This window comes from Adiantum capillus-veneris, chromosome 1 (assembly GCF_014529385.1).
Source record: "Adiantum capillus-veneris isolate H3 chromosome 1, ASM1452938v2, whole genome shotgun sequence".
Lineage (NCBI taxonomy): Eukaryota > Viridiplantae > Streptophyta > Polypodiopsida > Polypodiales > Pteridaceae > Adiantum > Adiantum capillus-veneris.
The window spans coordinates 146,946,972-146,971,356 of NC_140931.1; the positions used below are offsets into that span (position 1 = coordinate 146,946,972).

At 44.9% G+C, this 24,385-nt stretch overlaps 1 protein-coding gene across 2 annotated transcripts in view; it reads right to left on the minus strand.

Moving 5' to 3' along the window:
- The window catches only part of LOH2 (LAG1 homolog 2), a 57,138-nt gene that overhangs the window by 12,306 nt on the left and 20,447 nt on the right, over positions 1–24,385 (minus strand). For both annotated transcript variants that reach the window (XM_086521619.1, XM_086521623.1), the window contains exons 2-5: positions 20,025–20,239; positions 19,367–19,522; positions 18,340–18,525; positions 18,086–18,264 (exon numbers count right to left, since the gene is read on the minus strand). In XM_086521619.1, the coding sequence (XP_086377745.1) occupies positions 18,086–18,264; positions 18,340–18,525; positions 19,367–19,522; positions 20,025–20,239 (736 nt within the window). The remainder of the gene's footprint in view (positions 1–18,085; positions 18,265–18,339; positions 18,526–19,366; positions 19,523–20,024; positions 20,240–24,385) is intronic.

A 24,385-nucleotide genomic window follows, 5' to 3' on the forward strand; every position in this document is an offset into this window, starting at 1 on the left:
CATCAACAGTGAACAATGTCTCAAAATAATTTGCAGACATATCAAGTATAACATCAGGATGCATATGTAGTGTCCCTTGAGCATCGCACAAAGTCCGAAGGGTGGTGCAGGGAGGGCGCTCTTTATACGCAGCAAATAAGTCTTTATTAATTCGATCAGCTTTAGCTATCCAATGAGATACTGAAGCATGATGAGTGAACTCAGACCTAGCCTCCTATACGCGGCGAATCTCCTCTGTGAGCTCTGTCTGTCTACCAGAGAGATAAGCATCCTGAGGCCACTCCTCGAGCAAGCGCTGAGTGCAACCAAGAGGGATGTGAAGATCTAACTCGCGTACCCTCAATTGACGATGAATAATAGCGGTCTGATCACGGCAGTAAATACTAGACAAAGTAATGCAATGAGCAAGAAACTCTCCAGGGGGTCCACAATAAGAAGCATCCGTGGACCATAAGTCACGAATCTGTTGCTGCAATACTGGACTGGTGAGAACACTGTCAGGGATGCGGCAGCCTCGCCTCTGTGTAGAGGATCTAGTGAAGGAGATAAACAATGAGATGGGTAAATGATCTGAGAGGCTGGTCCCTCTCCATATAGTAGTGAATCCGCCTAGAGCTGTTGCCCAAGGGCCAATGTAAAAACGATCAAGTCGCTCTAATAATCTCCCCTGCTGTCTCTGAAACCCCCAAGAGTAATGAAGTGTAGGTGGTGACCAAAAGAGGGTATGTGCCAGGCGTCAACACCTTGAATAGCTAGAAGAAATCGATCCCAAGTTGGCTGCTCATCGAGAGAGATGGATGATAGAACTGGAGGTGTGATGGCTCCCCCCAATCAGAGTCGCTCTCAACGTTGTTGAAGTCACCTCCAACAACCCAAGAGTCTACAACAGGTAGAACATCAGCCAAAGAGGACCAAAATGTAGCCCTCTCCCGAGGAGTAGTGGGTGCATAGACTGACATAAAACCAATGATAGATTCCCGAATCCGAATAGAAACATAAACTGCTCTGCCAGGGACAAGGGTGCCATGTTGTTGAACTGAGGCCAAGTAACGTGGTCCCACTGAGATGCATACACCGCAACTCTGTCCATGAAGAGGACCAGAGCAAGCTCCCAAAAAGTGCGGGCGCCCAAGGGCATGAGATTGCCAAAGGGAGTGGCAATCTTATGCTCCTGTACTAGCAATATATCCACAGTGCCCACTACATGAGTGTAATCTCTACGAAGTAAAAGCTTATGGGAACCTTTTACCCGAGAAGTCTGTAAACCATTAGCATTCCAAGAAACTACATGTAAATCCAAGACTGCATGAAAGAGTTTGAATAGCATCTGACTAACTGCGCATCTTCTTGGAGGCAGCTGGGCCATCCAAGGGGTGAGCTTCAGGCGGTAAGAAAGCTACCCGCAAACCCTCTCTAAGATATGGTGTCTCATTGCACCAACTGCGGACCTCAGCTTGTTTACATTGCATTACCGATGCTGCAGCTTTGACACCCCAAATGCGCATAGACATAGGAAGCACCACATCTGAGGATACATGAATGACCATAGGCAGTGAATAGCAAGCATAAACATCACTCCACTCCATAGCACCAATACATGAAGGGTAGTGAGGAGACAAGGAGCGGAAGGAGACAACCATAAATGAAGCTGAGCCATAGTCTGTGCGTGCACAAAATGTAGAACCTAATCCTCGGACCATTCCTGAGCAGCGTGGAATGGAAAGAAAAAGGAATGGGTACGCTGAGAGCGACTGCCTATTAAAGAGGGAACACAACCTGTCTTGTGATGCATAAGATAGAGTTGCACCCGCAATGGCCCTTCCAAGTCACCGCACATCTCAGCCCGATGAGTGCCCCAGGAAAGAGGGCAAGAGCTGAGAAAACTGCGTGAGACGTAAGTATGAGCTGTTGAGGGAGGGGGAGGACCAGAAGGAGGAGGGGGAGGAGTAAGGGCGAGAGGAAGAGGAGGAGAAGGGAGAGGTAGTAGCGGTGAATGATCCATCTGCATAGGAACAGGGACCTCGGGAAGAGGGGAAGGAGCGGGCAGGGGAACTGCAGGTGAAGGAGGAGCTGGTAGCAGAGGTAAGTGGTCCTGTCGCGAAGAAGAAGAATGGCGAGGAGATGCAGGGGGGTAAGGGGGTGGTGGAAACCTGAGAGGGAGCTGGAGGGGTAACACTGGGAGCTGGCTACGCTGCTGGTTGCTGACGAGGACGGAAGGAATGATTACGACCCACTGTCTGCCATGCTGCCTCAGTGTGAGCTGAAGCGGAGGGAGGAACAGGGAGGGCTGGAGCTCGAGGAGCGCCTGTAGGCTGCTAAGGTGCTTTAGTAGATGGGTGAGAAGGAGGAACCGACTGTTGACGCTGACCACGTGGCTGAGCATGACTACCCCGAGCCGGCTGTTGTTGCCGCCGATGACGTGGCTGGGTGGGGCAATCTCGCGCAAAGTGTCCCATCTCGTGACAGCGTAAGCACTTTCCTGGGCGGCCAGTGACTACCATACGGAGAGAGTAGTCTCGATCACGCACAGCCACAGTAACTCTATCTGGTAATGAAGTATCCCCAAACACCAAGACCTGAATGCGAGGTGGGCCAGATGAGAAGATACAGGACCTTGGAACTATCGAGCCAAAATGAGCAGCAATCGTCTGGAGGAGATGTTCATCGATAAAATGGAGAGGCATATCCGGGAAGGAGAGCGTCAGAGAGAATCTCGAATAAGGTGTCGACTGTCAAACTCCTCAATGGAAAACTCGGGATACCACCTCGTCAAGTACATCATCCTGCGATCAGAGAGTATCATAGAGCGAGCCAGGAGAGCTGAGGCGATGGCGGGATCTGAAAGACGTACCATGAATATGCCTCTGCCAAGGAGTGTAAGCTCCGAGATCCGTCCCTGAGTAGTGCCCAATGCAGTCTGACACCAATCACGTATAGAAGATCGGGGTGGAGACTGTCCAATCATCCGGCCAACTAAGGCACGCTGAGCCAAGTGTTGTACTTTGGAGTCAATGCGTGACAATAGGTCGACAGTGCAATCCACGCGACAGGCAAGTGGTGATGGAGCGTTGTGAGGAGCACTCGAGACCAGCATAGCCGCCATGAAGAATGGGCGAGACTGGCAAATGCTAAGAGCAAGACCCAAAGTGTAGCTTGGACACTCTCTCTCTCTCTCTCTCTCTCTCTCTCTCTCTCTCTCTCTCTCTCTCTCTCAAGCAGTAGGCAGATTCGCGCAGGCCACAGTTAGGGTTCGCGCAAGGCAGCAGGTTTCGCACAAGGAACAGATTTCGCGCAAGCAACAACAGATTCGCGCGCAGTAGGCTACAGTTAGGGTTCGCGCAAGGCAGCAAATTCGCGCGCAGCAGGCAGATTCGCGAAACCATGTTGCCCGTCCGTGAACAGAGAGGACACGTTCACGCGTTGCTTGAGAGCAGGTTCGTGCCGTGACAAGTTCGCGTTGCAGGCCTAGGGTTCGCTGCAGGTCTCTCTCTCTCTCTCTCTCTCTCTCTCTCTCTCTCTCTCTCTCTCTCTCTCTCAATCATCAAATAAAGCAAATAGGCCTTCTTCTCTTTAATGAAGCAAAAGAAAAGCATCGCCAAATATCTGCCAAAAAGTAAATCTGCCCCGCAAGCTTTCTCCTCCGCAATTCCCGCCGTAATTTCCGGCCATCCGTATTGCTGCCACGTGGCATTTCTGCTGCCAAGGAGTTAGGGTTTCCAGCAGAAATTAGGGTTTCCAGCAGTTAGGGTTTCTGGCAGAAATTAGGGTTTCTGCAATTAGGGTTTCTTTGGCAGATTTTAGGGTTTTCAGCCACGTAATCACTTTGTGACATACCCCCCTCTTGAAAGCATTGTAATCGCCCTCGATTACGCCTGCAAAACCGACAAACGCCATAAACCGTCTTAGCAGACACTGATTGTTATTACCTACGCACTAGGAACACACATCTAGCACATGTACCAATCGACAATCACATCACACGACATCACATGACATTCAACATTCATTCGGATCTTAGACCATGATTTATCGGCAATGTAGCTAGCAATCGCATCTAGATCCAGTCGGGACCTCATTGATGTCCGATTGACTAACCCCTATTGCAAGCATGTCTATTCGAGATCAATTAGACCAAAATGCTACAGTCATTTTGTCTATCAATTCCTGCACTTAAAAAGAAGTCGAGAACAAATCAGTATCATATTCAGGAATTCCATTTCATAAAGTCATACAGCCGAATACTGTCAGCTCTCAGTATCCCTGAAGCTCAAAGAGACATTAGTGACTCTAGTATCAAAATCGAGGCATCTATTGACAAAGGAGCGGAGTGACTCCACTCTTGTGCATCCCACTGCACCAGATCTCCGGCCAAGCTGAATTCTGGGTTCCATTTGGAGTAGACTATGCTAAACCAAAAGCCTCGAGGTAAAGTTCACAATCTGAGGAGTATCTGCTAGGTCCTCCTCTTCCATCCACTTCGCATCCAATGCAGGATAGTTCTTGAACTTAACCAAGAACCGCCTTCGGACTTTACCTTTATTCTTCGTATCCTTATGTGCGAAAATCTGTTCAGGAACAAGGATCTCCTCGACTTCGGGTTGCTCATCAAGCTCCCCATCATCAGGCACATCACTTTTGAAAGGTTTCAAGAGACTCACATGAAATGCATTGTCAATCCTCCCAAGTGTCAGGCAGTTTCAGTCGGGAGAAGACATCATTTATCTTTTCACAGATCTGGAAAGGTCCGTAGTATCGCATACTAAGCTTTGGAAAAAGCCTCTCCTTTCCTTTTTTCTTTCTCAAGCGTGCCTTCTCAAAACGTAAGAGCACCCATTCATCCTCCTTCAATTTCAAGTCGCGACGATGGCGATCCGCTGCCTTTTTCTGTCGTTCTTGAGATTTCTGCAAAGCCTCGCGAACCTTGGCAAACAGCCGTGTCTAAGTCACGCGTATATTCATCCGCTTCAAAAATCTTATTTTTCGTGCTTAGGAAGGGTGGAACAAACAATCTCAAATGGCGCCTTCCCCGCCGAAGAGTGTATCGTGGTATTGTAGGCAAATTCCACCAAAGGTAAGTACTTTCCCCATTGAGTCTTCTGATCCGAGATATAAGACTTCAATAAATCTAAAACCACTAAATTTGCAATCTCAGATTGCCCGTCAGTCTGTGGGTGGAGCGATGACGAGAATTGCAACCGCGTGCCAATGTTCTCCCAAATTGACTTCCAAAACAAACTCGTAAATCTAGGGTCCCTGTTGGAGACAATCATCTCAGGCATGGCATGTAATCTGAAGATCTGGGCCACAAACAGTCTCGCTAAGTGATCCAGCTTGACTGTTTTCTTCACTGGAATGAAATGAGCCTGTTTGCTAAATCTGTCAATAACAGTCCAGATAGCATCGTGACCACTCTGTGTTCTCGGGAGATCAAAAATGAAATCCATTGCAATACTTTCCCAAAGGCGGGTGGGTATGGGTAAAGGCTGTAACAATCCCTGTGCTTTATGCCTGTCAAACTTGACCATCTAGCATACTAAGCAACTACGCACAAACTCTTCCACATCCTTCTTGAGTCTCGACCAAAAGAAGTATCTCTCTACCGCTTTCATGGTGGTAGCAATGCCGCGGTGACCCGTAAAAGGTGGACAATGGCATTCAATCATAACCTTTTTCTTCAACGGCTGTGTAACGCACAACATGGTTTTTCTCATCAAGTAGCCATCCCGAATGGAATATCCCACTACTGTCTCTCCATCCTGTATCTGTGTGAAAACGTTTGCAAAATCTGTATCTGTGGCATACTGGTCGACCATATCCTCGAAGCTCCTATGATGTATCGCGGAAATAGCCAGAACCAATGGCTTTCGAGACAAAGCATCTGCCACCACATTCTTCTGTCCCTAAACATGGACAATCTGGAAGTGAAACTGTGACAAGATGACCGCCCACCACATCTGCTTTTCCGATAGCTGCTTCTGTGATAAGAAGTAGCGCAAACTCTGATGGTCTGTAAAGACAGTAAAATCCGCTCCGAGTAGGTAATGCCGCCACTGAGTAAGAGCATGGATAACTGGTTAAAGGAAATGTCGCAAGAGCATTGATTAAGCCAAAAGGCATCACCAAAAACTCAAATAACCCAAAAGTCGTCCGAAAAGCTGTCTTATAGACGTCTCCCGACACGATTCTAAGCTGATGATATCCACTCTTCAAATCAATCCTGCTAAAGCACGAGGATTTCTGTAATCTGTCGAGTATATCATCGATCCTAGGAATCGAAAATCTGTTCTTGATGGTGATTTTGTTTGAGAGCTCTATAATCGATGCACATTCTCCAAGATACGTCTTTCTTCAAAACCAACAACATTGGAGAGCAATACGGTGAAGTACTAGGCTGGAAAGACCCTTTTCCAAGAGGTCTTTTACTTGGTTCATAATCTCTTCATTCTGTGCTTGGCTCACAAGATAAGGTGGCCGGTTTGGTGGAGTGCTTCCAGGTATTAGATCAATGGTATGATCTTCAAGACGAGCAGGTGGTAACTCGCCTAATAGGCCCTCTAAGAAGCAATCAGTGTGAGAGTGGAGAAAATCTTGGCGTTCTTTATCAGTTTAGACATATTTGTCCTATCCTTATTACTCAATTCTTTCATAAAGATCGAGTAAACAAACAGACTGGATTTCATTAATTTAGATATACCTAGATGAATCCAGGATAAGCCCGAATTCACCCTTGAAGGAAAGTGCAAGGTATAGACCCATGGTAGTCACCCACAAGACAATATAACCATCAGCTCCATGATGCATAATATTGACTAAATACCATAGTATTCATTAATTTAGAAATGGCCGAAGCTGATACAATAGGGACAGACTCGCCCTTCAGTTTAATGTCAAGTACAATGGTTCTGCCCTTCTCTGTAGTCAATGTCGCTTTCCTCGCCTGATAATTGACCACGGTGTTGTTCTTGTGGTACCAGGGAATCCCTAAGAGAACATCACAACCTTTCAAAGGCATTATGAAAAAGTCCTCATGCCCCAAATACCCCTGACAATGCTACCGGAGTTTGCCAATGACAGGTGTAATGGCTACGTCCCTGCCGGGTGCCGCTAGAACAGCCTCCGCAAGTGGTCCCATCCGATCGGGAGTGATCTCGAACCGCGCCGCCAATTCCGGTGAAATGAAGTTGGCCTTGGCTCCTCCATCAAAGAAGATCAGGCCCTCTTGGTCTTTCACTTTGCCCCAAGCTCGACAAAGTTATGTACTCTCGTCCATGGTGTTGGGATAGGTACCCACACAATCTAGAACCAGTCCTGTTTTCATCTTGCCTTTTCTTCCACGTTCCTCAGCTGCTCTCGAACTCTCGGGCCTTTCGTCGTCCTTGTCATTTTGTTCTTTTTGTGCCTTTTTAGGGCACTTCGCGGAGATATGTCCATGTTCCCTGCATCCAAAGCACTTCCCCTCCCTGATGAAGCGAGCTCTCTCCTAAGGAGTAAGCTTGGGTCGTGCATCCTTCTTTTCTGGGTTGCTCTTTCTTTTTCTACTTTCCTTCGCTGAAGTCTGTTCGGCTCGTTGTGTCATGACCTCATCGGTGGTGGGGTAGGTCAGGCTGCCAGAGTGAATGGCAAAACCCAGTTTCGCATGACTCATCAACTCCTGAATAGAAGCTGACTTTTGTTCCAAGCAGTGATCTCGGATCTCTGTAGGTAGACCCAAGGTAAACCGCTCAATCTATTCTCTGAACGTGATCTTCTTGAATGAAGAGGCGGGTAGAAAAGAGCTCCAGAATCTCTCCCAATAAGCATCCACTGTATCTCTCTTGGTCATCTCAAGATAGTTCCAAGTAGCTCATATATCGCGTTCATACTCTTGAGTTAGCCAAGAAGAAATAAAAAGCTTCTTAAATTTCAGCCATTTAACTGGTGCAATCTTGTTTAAAAGAAGCGTGGACCACCAAGTTCGAGTATTCCCCTTAAAATAAGAAACAGCTCTCCGAATCTTGGAGTGCTCTGAGTAGCGTCCTCCTGCGAAAGCGATGTCAAACTGCTGTATAAAAGACAAAGCCTTCGAAGCATCTTTATATCCTGAAAAAGTGTCAAATTTGATTGACTCTCCACCTTCTTTAAACTCTCGGACTTTCTTGCTTTTATCTTCCAAAAAGTCGTACTGGTTGGCTTTATAAAAATTCTTCTTGTTCGCATAAAAGTTGTTGTCATCAGAGTCTGAACTGTCTGTAGTAGACGAGTCCTCTGTAGAACTGTCGCTCACTGGGCGAGATTTAGACTTCTTTGCCTTTTTCTTGCCCTTTCCGAGGCGTTGTTTCTTGCTTCGCTTTTTGCCTTTTCTGTCTTCTTCGCTCGAATCCGAAGAGCTAGAAGAACTGTCAGAAGAAGAACTGGATACTCCTTCAAATCGAACACGCTTCTTCTGTTTCTTTGCCTTATCAAATGCCGACTGACGACCCAAATATCCCGGGAATTCAATGCCTTTCTTTTGCGGGTGGTGTTGTAATTTTCTGTCACTGCTCGTGCACTTCCTGAAAAGAAGTCTCACTCATATATTTTGCAAGTTTTGGGTCCTTGGCAAAATTGAGCATCATCTTTGTTGCATCGCCGATCAATTGACGACGCTCCATCTCTCGTTGCTGCTCCTGAGTAGGCCGAGGCGGGCCATACTCTCTGCCGGAATCTTCATTGTGATCCCTTCCCGCATCTCCGGATGCAGAGGGAGTCAATTGATCCTTGTGTGAAGCCATAGGTGCCGCGGAAAAAAAATTGGAATCGGATTTCTCGTAGAAGAGAAATCGGTCGTGCTCTGATACCAGTGTAACAGACTTGGACACTCCAGGTCAAGAATCAACCGCGACAGCACCAAATAACCACTTCAAAACAGTTCACAGTTCACAATAGATTTGCACTGGCCAGGCGGAGTTCCGTGCCTAGAGATATTGGCCCCAAAGACTGGCGCCCCTTTCGGTATTTCTTTTTGTATTAATCTGAGTTCAAAGTACAAGAGTGGTTGGGTCTCACTCTCAGACTTTGCGTCCAGATGCTCTGAGAAGTGAGAGACCAACTTCACTTATAAAGAGTTACAAGGGTTGCCAAAAACAGAGCCCCAAAAGCTGTTCCAAAAGCTTGCAGTTAAAAGCTTGTAAATAAAGCAGAGTGATTCTCTCTCTCTCTCTCTCTCTCTCTCTCTCTCTCTCTCTCTCTCTCTCTCTCTCTCTCTCTCAATCATCAAATAAAGCAAATAGGCCTTCTCTTTAATGAAGCAAAAAAAAAAAGCATCACCAAAAATCTGCCAAAAAGCAAATCTGCCGCAGGCTTTCTCCTCCGCAATTCCCACCGTAATTTCCGGCCATCCGTATTGCTGCCACGTGGCATTTCTGCCGCCAGGGAGTTAGGGTTTCCAGCAGTTAGGGTTCTGGCAGAAATGAGGGTTTCTGCAATTAGGGTTTCTCTGGCAGATTTAGGGTTTTCAGCCACGTCATACCTTCGTCCCTACTACTACGAGTGCAAGGCTACCATTTTAGTGTTGAGTGTAAGGAGCCATTTCCCTCTTGTGCCTAGCACTCGCCTAGCAATGGGGTGCTCTTTAAAGCTCATCTCAAAGAAGTTTGGTTCGGGAATCTCGACAACTTCAGAGGTCATTTTTTACTTCATCAAACCCTTGCTAGTGCATATGGACACTTTCCTATTTTGGCCACACAATCTGTCGTAAACAGCAACAATAGAAGAGAGGCATGGTTCATGAGATCTTATCTCCAAGTTTGTATGTCTCAGTCTATTGCAAGAGTAGAGTATGTTGCGATGTCTCATGCCATAAAAGAATCTACATGGCTTCTTGTCTAATGAGAGATTTGAGCATCACTATAGAGGTTCCAATTGTGCATCATAATATTCAAAGTGCTACCCAACTAGCATGGAATACAGTGTTTCATGCGAAGACAAAGCACATTGATCTGAGGTATCACTTCATTCGTGAGGCTCTTGAGGACGAGTGCATAGAGCTTGTCAAGATTCACACAAATGATAACTGTGTTGATCTATTAAACAAAGGTCTACCCTCCAAGAAATTTACACACTATTGAGTGCTTATGGGCATTGGGTAGACATCTAAACTCTACATATTTTGTATATATGTCCATAGCACACTCCACTCTTCTCCAAGAGGATAGTGTAAGGACAAGGGTCACGGGCAAAGAGCCCACATGGCATATTGGCAAGGGGCCTTTCTAGCAAGGCTATCAAGGGATAGGATGGATAGAGGCTCATATGCCATACCGAGAAGCCTCACACTACCACATTCTAAGAGGCTATGGCTTTTGATAGTGTGGGTGGGCTTTTCTATTAAAGGTCCTCTCGATGGAGAGAGAGAGAGAGAGAGAGAGAGAGAGAGAGAGAGAGAGAGAGAGAGAGAGACCGTCTTTAGTAGACTGCATTGCCTTTAATGAGGGGACGGTAAGATAACATGGACGATGATTGTAGCAACACTCTTATCCATCCTATGGGTGGTAGTGTGTGCCCTTGGTCTAAGGTGGAAGGTCCATTTGGAAGATTTTGGAAGCACCTTCCAAGGTGGCCCTCCAACTATTGAATAGGCATGTTTTCTTTGACTTTAGAAATTAGAAGGGATGTTGTCTATAAAGACTGCATTGCTCACATGGAACTTAAAACTAATGGTGCATTTTAGGCTGCACACCCCAGAACACCACTCTCCCTTCACACCTTCCGCCTCGGCTTGTTCACACTGCTCGTGTTGAGAACACATAAAAAGCTCCAGTAGAAAGGGCATCAAATGGCGAGCGAGCTCCTGGCTACACCATTGGCTTGCAAGTGGAGGGGTCACGAGATTAAGCTTAGCTTGCACTCCACGATGACAAAAGCTCTAGCAACTACTTGTTCCAAAGGGGAGAGGTTGCCCTTCGATTAGGTAGGCCCAGAAGCGCTATTGATTTGTATGCGCTAGTCAAATTTTGCCACATCAAGGAGAGGCCCATGGAGAGATCCTTCGTTCAAGCAATGTGAATCCCCCCTTAGCAGACACCCCATAATCACCTTGAGGGGCCACTTAACTTTGTATTGAATAGCACATAGCATCATTGCCTTGTACACCAATGCTAAGGTCAAGCTACAAAGCTCTTCTATATATTGGAGCCTTGCCTTTTGAAGGCTCCCCTCCCCCCCTCCCCCAAACCCCTCTCTCTCTCTCTCTCTCTCTCTCTCTCTCTCTCTCTCTCTCTCTCTCTCTCTCTCTCTCTCTCTCTCTCTCATACACACACACACAACACCTTCTATGGGATTCTTTTGGCTGCCATGGCTCCTCCCTCTTTTGAGCATGCACCTACCAACCCTGGCTTCTCCATCAAGTACACTAAGCTTTTTATAAATGGGGAGTTCATGGATGCCATTTCAGGTAAGGCCACCAGCTCCCGTGCATGAATGTGTGTGTGTGTGTGTGTGTGTGTGTGTGAGAGAGAGAGAGTGAGAGAGAGAGAGATGATGTGAATCGCAGTGATTAAGGGTTTGCTTGCATGCTGGTAATGTTCTAAATTAGCTCGGAAATGAAAGGTTGCATGTCTGTCTGTGTGTATGCACGTGGGCGAATGTCTGCGATTAGCTTATCTCTGTCATTAAGCTTAAGCAGTAACTTCTAATTATTATCTGACGATCTTGTTGCGCATGTTGAAATGCAGGCAAGACATTCAAGACGCTGGACGCAAAGACGGGGGAGGCGCTCACGAACGTAGCAAAGGGTGACGCGACGGATGTTGATAAGGCGGTAGCGGCTGCGTGTAAGGCCTTTGAAGAGGGTCCCTGGCCCCGTCTCAATAGCTACATACGTTCTTCTCCTTCTTCAATTTGTTTGTTTTGCACCTTGCCCTTGATTCGAGCACACTCTCTCCCGCCTTCCTCTCTAATCTCTCGAAACTAGAAACTAATGTCGGCCGCAGCTTTGAGGAGCGAAAACATCCTCACGTCTTGAACAGATTGCGCAGACTTATGAGAAAGAGCTTTTGGCAGTTATTCATGCTCTTACACACTGGCGACATTTTCTACTCGGAGCCAATTTTACTTTGTTCACGACCATCAACATTTACGCTACCTCCCATCTCAGAAGAAGCTTTCGAAAAAACAAATGTGGTGGGCTAATATTCTCTCACAGTATCATTTCCAATTTGTCTACGTTCAGGGGCAAAAGAATTTAATTGCAGACGCGTTGTCTCGTAAGCCATTGATTTTGGCTATTCATTTTAAAAGCTTCGAGGATATGGTAGATCAATACACCATCGACCTTGATTTTGCAAACATCTATATCCGTTTACAGAGTGGGGAGACAATTGCACGCTATTCTATACGGGAAGGCTATTTGATGCGGAAAACAATGTTGTGTGTTACACAACCGTCGAGGGAAAAGGTTATGACAAAGTGCCACTGCCCATCTTTTTTGGGCCACCGTGGCATAGATACCACCCTGAAAAGTGTAGAGTGTTACTTCTATTGGCCGAGGCTCAAAAAGGATGTGAACGAGTTTATTCGCAATTGTTTAGCATGCCAAAAGGTCAAGTTTGACAGGCATAAGGAACCAAGTCTTCTACAACCTCTACCCATACCTTCCAAACCATGGGAAAGCATAGCAATGGACTTTATTTTTTATCTACCCCAGATTCATAGTGGGCATGATGGCATTTGGACACTCATCGACAGATTCAATAAGCAAGCTCACTTCATTCCGATAAAGAAGACGGTTAAGTCTGATCATTTGGCTAAATTGTTTCTCACACAAATTTTCTGACTACATGATATGCCTGAGTCTATTGTTTCGGACAAAGATCCCAAGTTCACAAGTTTGTTTTGGGGGGCAATCTGGGAGAACATTGGCACGCGGTTGCAGTTCTCGTCGTCGTTCCAACCACAAACTGATACGCAATCTGAGATAGCCAATTCAGCCTCCTTACGTTTATTGTCTCATTCGAGTTCGGCACAACTCCATCAGTTCAGCTCCTTTCGGTAGTTCTTTTTGTATTGATCTTTGAGCAAAATACAACTCCCACGGGTCCTCAGCTCTAATCTTTGCGTCTAGATGCTCTGAGAAGTGAGGCCCTTGGGCCCTTCTTGATCAGTTCAGCCCCTTTCGGTATTTCTTTTTGTATTGATCTTTGAGCGAAGTACAACTCCCACGGGTCCTCAGCTCTCAGACTTTGCGTCTAGATGCTCTGAGAAGTGAGGCCCTTGGGCCCTTTTTATTCTTACAAAGGGATGCTAAAAGCAGAGCCCCAAAAGCCATAAACTCAAAAGCAAAGTATTCCAAAAGCAACTTGGTCCAAAAACTGCAAGAAAAGCAATCAGCGCAATCTACAAAAATTCCGTACAATTGTCAACGCAAAAGCGGAATTCCGTATTGTTCTGCCATGTCAACAGCCAGCACGAATCACGCGATCCGTACGTTCTGCCACAGCAACGTCCGTATAATCTGCATGCCACGTCAGCAGTCTGCATGTGTGTGTGTGTGTGTGTGTGTGTGTGTGTGTGTGTGTGTGTGCGCGCGCGCGCGCGTGCGCAGGGGTAGAACTGCCACATCATCAATTTGTGACATACCCCCACTCGAAAGAATTGTAATCGCCCTCGATTACGCCTGCAAAATAGACAGATGACATAAACCATTTCAGCAGACACCGACTCTAAGTACCGACGCACTAGACACAACACATCCAGCACTTGTACGAAGACAACAGTCACATCACTGCACATGACATCACAAGACATCGCATGACAAATCAATCACAGAAAAATTCATTCCAAATCTCAAACCATCACTGCTAGCAACGTATTTAGTACGGCATCTAGATCCATCCAGGACCTCACTGATGTCAGATTAACTAATCCTTATTGCGATCAAGTCTATAGAGATTTATAAGACCGAAATGTTGCAGTCATTTCGTCTTTCAATTCCTGCACTCAAAAAAGTCAAATAAGAGAGTACAAATCATTCATGTTCAATTTCGAGAATTCCATTTCATAAAGTCATCTAGCAAAAGATTGCCAGCACGGCAGTATCCCAGAAACCCAAAGGGATAACAATGACTCTATTCAATCCAGGTAATCTGTGACAAAGGAGCGGAGTGACTCTCCTCTTGTGCGATCCCTCTGCACCAGATTCAACCCTGCTAATCTGCGGGATCTCTCGGAGTAGACGCAACTAAATCAAATGCCTCAAGGTAAAGTTCCAAAATCTGAGGAGTATCTGCTACGTCCTCCTCCTCCATCCACTTCGCATCCAATGCCGGATTGTTCTTGAGTTTAACTAAGAACTGCCAAATCACTTTACCTTTCACTTTTCTTTCCTTGTGTGCCAAAATCTATTCACGACTGAGTATCTCCTCGCTCTCTTCCACTTCGGGTTGCTCATCAGGCTCCCCATCAACTGGCACCGCACCTTTAAAAGGTTTCAAGAGACTCACATGGAATGCATTGTAAATCTTCCAAGTATCTGGCAGCTTGAGTCGAAAAGAGACGTCATTTATCTTTTCTTTAATCTGGAAAGGGCCATAATACCTCATGCTAAGCTTCAAAAAAAGCAGCTCCTTTCCCTTTCGTAACTCGTTCCCTTAGGCGTGCTTTTTCAAAACGTAAGAGATAAGACTTCTTCTTTTGTTACTTGTTCTTCTTAGGGTTTATGCCCCTCAACCGTGATCTAAAGGTTGGCTCTACTCTGACTTGACATGTCAACAGTTTGTGACATCCCCCCTTCTTGAAAGAGAGCAATCGTCCGCGATTACAGCATATATGCAAAACAACTCAAGTTAGCTTTAAAAAAAATTCAGAGGGTCATTCCGAGGGACAATCAGTTTGGTTTTTGTTTTCTTGTTAAGGAGTTGGCTTCTCTTTTCAACTCTTTTGATCAAGGAGTTGGCTTTTCCTTTTGTCCCGATCGAAACTCTTGATATGCTGGCATAGTAAAATTAGACATCACACCCAGACCGCACTGATCTTCCACGGGTGTCTTGATGCACTAAAATTACATACCCATGCAATCTCATCCAGTTAGGAATATTCAGTAGTTGGCACATCACAATGCAACACAAATGCTTACATATGCATGTTACAAGACACAACAAACAACGCCGTTGAGCACTCCCCCGAGACAAACGGTCTGCAGTATGAAGTTACTCAACGACTACCTCGTCACTCCCCACGCAAATAACCTAACAAGGTCCAGGCCATGAGCTCAGAGGACTGTACAACCAAACGCTCCCCAGACCGCAGTCTACGTCGCTTGGGGCTTCAAGTATACAACCAAGCGCTCCCTAGGCATCGGCCTACGTCGTTCCGAGGTTCAAACAATACCAAAACAGTATTTCTCACTTCTCCACCCGGGAGTAAAATCACCAATCATTGAAACCAGTATTTGAAACCAAAGTCAAACAATTCAAATCGGCACCAAGACAGGTTTAAAACAAATAGCATCCATTTCAAACAAACTTCAAAGAATACTTTCTCAAACAATGTTCAAAAGTATCTAACTAGAAAACAACTAGAGAGGTCATTCAGGGCTTTGATTGGCTTGCCCTTCTCCATCATGGTGATGGTTCGGTTCCGAACCTGGAGAGTTGCATCATTCTTGTCATGCGAGGGCATGCCCAAGAGAACGTCACAATTGCCCAGCTTCATAATGTGGAAATCGGCTTTTCCATGATAATCTTGTATAGTCACTGCAAGAGCACCAATGAGCGGTACCACTTTCTGAGTTTGCCCCATGGCTAGCTCAGCTTCAATTTCTCCACCCTCTGCATCATAATCGAAGTGCATCTGCTTCAAGAATTCTGGGTGGATGAAGTTCTCCATAGCTCCAGGGTCAAAGAAAATAAGGGCTTTCAAGCCGTTGACTTTTCCATAAGCTCTGCATAATTCATTAAATCTCTCGAGGTGTATACCATAAATATCGGGTACTAGTCCAATAGCACGTCTAGCCCTCTTGGCAGGACGTGGCCCCAGGGATTTGTCTGACGTGGGAGCAGAAGGTTTCACTGCAGACGTTGAGGCACGCTAAGGACATGTGATGAAGGTATGCCCTGTTTGGAAACATTCGAAGCATCGGCCTTCTTGTAACAAGGCGTCTCGTTGACGGTGTGTCAAACGAGGCCATTGAGGTTAGTTTTCACGGAATTCCCGAAAATTTGTTCGTTTGTTGCCAGGAGTTCTGGTTAGTGGCCGGAGGTTCTTCTGTGGTAAACTCTAACTTTCCCTTCATGAGCTTGTAGCCGACCGCGGCATGGTCCATAAGCTCTTGCATGGTAGAGACTTGCTTGGAGAGACAATATTCCTGCAATGATGATGGTAGTCCAATGGTGTAGTGCTCACACTGGTCCTCCAAGGAAATGAACTTCAAGGAGGACACCGGAAGGTACACGTCGAGAAACCTTTGGTTATAGTCGTCCATGGTTTCGGTGGCAAGCATTTTCAAGTTGCCCCACTCTGCCAAAATCCGGACTTCAAACATCAAAGTCATGTAACTACGTGCAAAAACTGTCTTGAAAGCTTGCCAGGTCCTTGGAGCATGCGGTTGTGTCGCGATTGAACTCCAGCATTGCATAGCATTATCATCTAAGAAATCCCGCTGCATGAGAAATCTTGGATTCTTTTGTATAGTTCCCCAAAGCATAGATGTTGTCGAATTGTTGTAGGAACTACAATGCTTTGTTGCGATCTTTCACCCAGAAAAAGTGAAAAATTTGATTGTCGTGCCGCTATCTTTGAAATCTTTGGGTTGGTTAGGCGCATATCCCGGGTATGGATAATAAGGGTATTCATATGGGCTCCAACCATTGTAGCCTGGTGGCGGTGCCGGCACGGTCTACTATTGATTGCACAAATCTCTACAATGCAATGGACTTGCCGACGATGAGGACGACGACGAGACGGGCTGAAACCTGAAAACGCTAAGGGCTAAATCTGCAAATCTTGTATCTGCTGAATTTTGACTCTATGTAGGTGATGACGGCAATGACGACGATGTGACGACGATGCACTGAAAACGCAGATGCTCAAATCTGCGTTTTCCGGGCTGAATCTGCAAACTTTGGCTGATCTAACCGTGCGGCGAGGATCTGCTGCGGGAAGGTGAGATCTGCGAGGTTTGGGGGCTGCGATACGGAGTCTATATGTTGAAAACTGAAAACGCTGATGCAAAAATGGTTATGACGCCTGGAATCTGCAAAACGCTAGGCTGAAATGCTGGTCCAAAAATGCTAGGGCTGAATCTGTATCTGCTGCAGAAAACGCTAAGGTATCTGCAAACGCCAGGGTGATCTACAAGTGGCAAAAACGCTGGGCTGATCTGCACTTGGTGAAAAACGCTAGGTCTTCTTGCTGGTCTTGCTGAGAAGGTGCACTTCAGTTGTGGTCCTACCTCTTTTAGCTTTTGGGCGCACAGGTTGATTTCTTGGTTGCAGATCTTGGTTTTGAACTGGTCTCGATATTTCACCTTCTCAACGGTTTGATGTTGTACTTGCCTCCACTCGGTAATAACTAACGCATCATCAATTGTCTGCCTATCCCTTGGCAGAGAGAGTGCTATGCTTGATCAGGTACTTCAGCCACTACATGGTTTATTGCTTGCTGGACGCAGCACTTTGGTAATCATTCCCAGCTGAGAAGGCTACTCCAGAAATCTCTCTGGGCTTGTTCAACTGGGCTTGCTCGAACTTCTGATAGCATGCATGACACACGTGACCCATTAGCTTGGAACTTGCTGATTCAGAGTGGTTTGTCTATTAGAGACCCAGATGTTTATAGTGCTGCTCTTGTTGCTAAACTTATTGACAGGGTGGGTAAATTCTCAAGGGATGAACTGTGGAAGCCTTTTCAGCCCTCGTCAGCAGTTTTACACTGCCTGCCTCATTGATGCGGAAATTTGCAGCCTTCCTATAAATGGATTGTTCACAGAAGTGCAAACTTGGTGTCCCCATTTATGCCAAGTCCACTACATGCCTGTTCTTCTTTAAATGAATTATTTGTTTAATTTTAAATAAATGATCTTGCTACCTTAACAATTCAAAATTTAGAAAACAGGCAGCCAATGTCATAATACCTGATCTTATGTCTTCTCCAATCTTCCCTTTGTTCTGCAATTGTCTAAATGCCATTCTACATATCAGCATCCACCAATAAATGTGAAAAATTAACAGGGTTATGAGCATGGTATTGAAGCTGTAGAAGATCCACGTATGATAAGAGCTTGAGTGATCCAGGACCTTTACAAGCTCATAACTGCAAAAGAGACATGTTGGCACATGAGAGAAGTAGGTGAAAAAATTCTAACCCCGCAGCCAAACCAAAGCACACCTGGTGCTTCGAATGACCCAAAATGGAAAGTACACCAATCGTAAAGTAAACCAAGAGATTGCAAAAACTCCAAAGCAGACACTAGCAGTCAGCTCCTTCCCAGAGTACTTGCATAGTTTTGCGAGCTCCATTATCAAATCGCTCACATCATGAAGAGCCAAGGTCATGGCACCTACTCTTAGAAACCTAAAACAAAAGAAAATAGCACTATGAGCACGCTCCTTGGTATTAAGTAAAAGAATGGTATTAAGTAAAAGAACATGCATATACATCAGATCTATTCCATTACCCATAAATATAAACCACAGTTGTGCAGACTTGAAGCCACACTTGCACAAACACATGGAGTCGACAGATGCAGTAATTTACAAAAATGTAGGATACGGCTATACATAGAAATCATTGTGAACTGTGTGTCAAACAATGTGGGTGTTCTCATGCATGTACAGGCACGAGTATCACAAGGGAACCTTCCATTTTCATACACTTCTGGAAGAGTCTTTGCATATGCATAAAAAAGAAAGAGTGTAGGTGTATGGTTATCACAATACACAGCAGTAATTACTTTTGAGAACTCATTTATAAATTTATTTTCAGCATGAACCTCAATAAAACAGCAGTTTTACACTGACTATAAACCTGGTTGGTCAAGACTCAAAAGTCCTCTAGAGAAGTTGAAGGCCCAAGCTGCTCAATCTAGAGGACCTCACTAACAATGGCTAAGACTTTCTCATACATCAGGCAAAGAAGGTTGTCTACAGGTTGCATATGCCGATTTTGTGCTTCAAAAATATTTCAATGTGACATTAAAAAAGGAGACAAACATGAAATACTGATTTTCTTTATAAAATTGGTTGACATCGCAGGTTCAGAGGACAGTGGACCGTTTCACATGCAAGCTATGAGCTGCACTTAAGCTATCACAAAGAATTTGGTTCATTACCAAAAACTAATTACATTTCTTGGGCAGCCACATACCTTAACAGTAACTCTCAAAGATAAAGAAGAACACAAAAATCTTCCTCACCTTGCACTGTATGAGAAGCTGATCAGCAGTATGGTAATAATGTGATGAGCAAACATAACCCCAAAATCCTTCCGCCGTGTTTCCCACACAATAAGAGCCACAAGACCGTAAACATAAAAACCACACTGGGATGTGTAGTATAGCTTCAGTGGGAGCCTGATAAACAGAAAAAATAAGAGCATTGCAGATTTATCAGTTGATACTTCAAGAGTTATTAGACACCTCAAAATTAAAAAAAGTGCTCCCATGCTTTTTTATTGTCAATGCTACATTGGACTATTCTGCATTTATGTCCATAGGCATATGATGTTAGTTGCGCATCCCCACGTACACAAGTAAATTAATGGCAAATCAAACATTTTTGAAAGACGTGTATCAGACTGAATGTGTTCAGAAAAGGATCCATGAAAGCCCCAGAAGATACATTTAAGATATTCCACAAATGTCAAGCCAGTTGATTGAACAGCCCAATGCCTAGACTCGGGAAACCCTGTGAAAACATAGAAAACAGAAAAAAAACATGGTGCTTTCCTACTAATTGAAACATGTGTTATCTGAGCCGCAATCCCTTCGAAGAAAACACTATAAAAGATTGCAGAAACAATCTCTATTTATTACAAGTATACAGGCAAAAGCTTCCAAGGAAAAAGAAGCTTACTTCAAAGGTTGATGGGGCCATCCACTGAAGTACATTTCATGATTGTAAAACCAAGGCTCCATCATACTGATTTTGTAGATAAAAATTTCCCAGCCTGTGTAGCATGAAAACTTCCACAAAGATTCCTTGAACTTCGAAAGTTTAACTGCACTAGCATCCTTCAAAGCTTTCTCAGAACCGATTCCATCAAGATGCAGGCACCAAATGGCCACTCTCTGAGACCACAGAACATATAGACAATGATCAATCATTACCTTTAATACACTGAGCTAGCAGTAAATCTTTTGACTAGCTTGCCAATATTTTCACTTAATGGTGGATACCACAAACGAAATTTCAAATGGCTCTTTGATAACTTAAGGCACAGGTTCCATCGCAATGCCTTGCATTTTGACCCAATTTGATCCTTTTCGTGCTGAAGGGTCCTTTGTTTTTCTTGAGTAGAAGTTTCAGCACGGAATGAAAGGGTTTACAAAGTCTCTTGAAGATTTGGGAGTTTTTTTGCTAAACATGTATGATGCCAAGAATTTCCCATTGTATGGATAACAAACTTAATGCCGTATAATGCTCATTTCTTGCTTAAGCTACCCGATGTCATCATAGTGGGGCATTTCTACAATGTGAGAAGATATAACTTCATAAGGGTTAAAATGGTCTAGAAAGAGAGGCTGCAACATTTCTACAAAACACAAAATCAAAATGTACAAAGAAAAAAGGATAACATGGCAAGATCAATTGAATATTCTTTATACTTGTTCACATACAAATACAAAGAGAACACCACCGCCGTGAGGTCCCAACAAACCCTCTCAAGGGCCACCAATTCAATACAACGTAGTATTTGCTTTGTTATTGCATGAATTGATCGTACAAGAGATTGCATCTTACTCTTTCGCAATGGATGTACCTTCACTGATGATCAACTGATGGATGACTTGTGCCAATCGGCTGACCACCCTCCAACAGTCCATCTCCTTACTGATGGTTCCAAGGTACACCTCCTGGGTTCTAGCTCTTGGTGCTGATTAGGATCCTTTCTCCATCTTCCATCTTCTGTTTGAGCCCCCTATTGCCATCATTTTCATTCAGGCTTCCATCTCCTAATATCTGGCAGCCTGTTGCGATCCCAAACCTGCCCTTTTCTCTTGCATTTTGCAAGCATCAAGGGGCACCACCATCGTGATCAGCAGAAAGGGCCTTCATATCAGCTCCATACCCAGCGATAAGGACAGCTAAAAATCAGCCCTACTTGTCCATCATTTGGCACCCCAAGCCTACCCCACAATTTTGTGTTTTTGATAACAAAGGGCAGCCATCGACCCTAGATCTACCAAATCAGTTCTTAAAGGAGCCCGGGAGCGGTCTAGAAGTTAGAACGAGTTCAAAAACAGGTCAGTTCATTGACCTAAGCAAGTCAGGCTCAAGGACAACATAAGTAGCATATGGATCTAGGCTCTAGCCCTGCATACAAGATGTACACCCAACAAGATGTGCCTCAAGAAAGGAACAATGGCTGCTAGGGGCAATGGCTCTAACGAAAACTCTGATGGAGCTAGAGGGGGAGAGAGAGATGATATTGGCATTCTTTAGAGGCATCTTTGTTACATTTTCTTGGCATCCATGGCACATGCCATATAAAGGCATAGAAAAACAAAAAAAAAAATAGTTCTTCTGAAAAAGCCCTCTTAGGACTCCTAAGAGGTACAGCTACAATGGGGCTTCAATAAACAAATTGAAAAGTAGATAATCTCCATAGAGGATGTGTTCCCTCCTTGGGGAGCGGGACACAAAACTTTGCAATGATTGCTTTGCCTCCACTGTAGATTGCCCACTTGCCATTCTTCCTTGCCTCTTTCACTTTAGCCAATCTGCTAGTTTATTCTTCAGCTGCAGTGATGTCAACTCGTTTGCTATTCACACCTTTGAAAAGCACTAGCCTCACGACTCCTTGCTTAGCATTTTCAATAACCCAAGCCTTAGGAGAGGACCACTGATTGCAAATCTATGAGGGGGGAGGGGATTATCTAAATACTGTAGACGCTTGAGCTCCGATACCATGTGCAAAGTATTGTGATCACCCTCAAAATTGTCAAATGTGTTGCGGAAAAGGGTGAAACGGTTGATGATCAAGTCTGCAGCCGCGAGCAACCTCCTCTCAATACCAGGCAACCAATGGATCTCGAATCTAGACAACAGATGTTCTCGAACACATCCTTAAGTGTCTACCACCCACCGTACAGGCAATGGCAGCACCAATCCAAGGAAGCTAGCATGAAGGAATAATCTCGCATATCAACAGGGTTATCTAACATAGAACAATACTCTAGTCGAATAGAGCCATCCTTGGTCTTCTCACGAACAAAATAGTATTGTATCTCTATATGCTTCGTCAAGGCATAAAAAAAAGTGGGTTCCTCACAATGGCTATACAACTCTGATTGTCAGAGTAGATTGTGGTCGTCTGCTGTGGCAAGCCAATCTCCAAAAATAGCCTCCGTAACCACATTGAATCCCATGTAGCAGAGCAAACAGCCCTATCCTCCACCTTTGTGGATGATAAGGTGACTGTAGGCTGCTTCTTACTGCTCCATTAAATTGCTCCTCGGCCAAAAGAAAAAAAAAGGTTATAACCCCTAATCGACCATCATCTATCCAGATCTCCACCCCATTCTGAATCACTCCATCCTTGAAGAATGATCTTAAAGTCTGTACCTCCAATCGCATACCAGATGCTAATTACTTTGACAGATACAATATCGCAAGTTCCGAAGAGTCTGCTCCATATGTGACTTAGCGGGTCTCTGCATAACAAATTAAGAAGTCCCACTAAGATACTGACATCAAACTGAGTATTGGATACCCAAATAAAAGAACCTACTAGCTTCGAATACTTTGTAGCATCTGCTACATACGAGGGGTTCTAGACTCTAGTTGGAATCCATAGAGATCGGATAGGTTTGTACTTGGTCATACCGAATGCTTCGAACAACTCTTTGACATAGCGTTGATGAGAGAAAAAGATGTCCCTCTCTATCTGCCATATCTCAAGTCCAAGAAAGTAGTGAAGCAAGCCAAGATTTGTCGTCTCAAACTCCTTAGCCAAGGTCTCCATGGTACTATGGATCTACTGAGTGGACAAAATACATCGCCTCTTTGGGATAGGCAACAACACCATGAATGAATCTCCTCCTGGTGTCGCTTCATCCATCCACAATAAGGGTCACTCAATACTTCTTCCATTGCCTCTTCATGTTATCGGTTGCCATCTCCACAATGGCCTTCTCTCTATCAAGTAAAGTAGTGCGGAGGGCCTCCATAGAGGGTGGCACCTAGCATGGCCCATACTCCCCAATCCTCGTGCACGTAGTCTTGAAGTACTTCGACCTCTACATAAGAGCCTCATGCACATAGTCTTGAAGTACTCCAACCTATACATAAGAGACAACACATAGATAATAGACTTGAAGTACTCCGACGTACATAAGAGGTAAACATGAACCCGGTCATTATTTCTAAATCCTAAAATACTCATGAGAGGATTGATCATTGAGCAATGAGAAGATGGACTTAAGTCTTACGGAGCCTTTATGAAGTAAATGTGATCATGATAGAAGAAGCATACAACACTTGCATCCATATCCTCCTTTCTTTTTGGATTCCAAGAGGTATGTAGAGTGCATTGGTGAGGTTTGGGAGTGGAGACCGGGGTAGTACTAGCCTTTATGAAGTAAATGTGATCATGATAGAAGAAGCATACAACACTTGCATCCATATCCTCCTTTCTTTTTGGATCCCAAGTGGTATGTAGAGTGCATTGGTGAGGTTTGGGAGTGGAGACCGGGGTAGTACTAGGCATTGCGATGTCGCCCCCATCTCCACCGTCGCCGCATTACTATCACCACCAACGGACGAAGGTGTAGTAGAGGGAAAAACTAATTCCTTAGGGTCGATTGCAGGACGCTTCCGCTTGGCCACTTCTTTCTCTAATTTGTTGGCTTTGATGGTGGCATCCTTTGTAACGTGACAACACCACATGCCAAGGAAAAGAATAGATTGAACCGACTTTAGACGTTTCAAAACAACTTAACTAAAAGTGTTAGGTGCAACAGAATGATTGTTTGCGCTTTGCTCAAGATGAGTGCTCCGAACTGTGCTCAAGGTTCCTTTTGTTCTTATGGAAGGGAGAGCCTTCCGTTCTTAATGAAAAGTGCTATGATCACGAACAAAGTGAATGGACAATGTATGTGCAAGTGTATGAGACTGAGAGATAGAGAGAGAAGAGAGATACGACACCAGAGACGTTGTAAAACCCTCCTCCGAAGGCCCCACTCTCGTCGGCGAGAGTGGTCTACTTATGATTG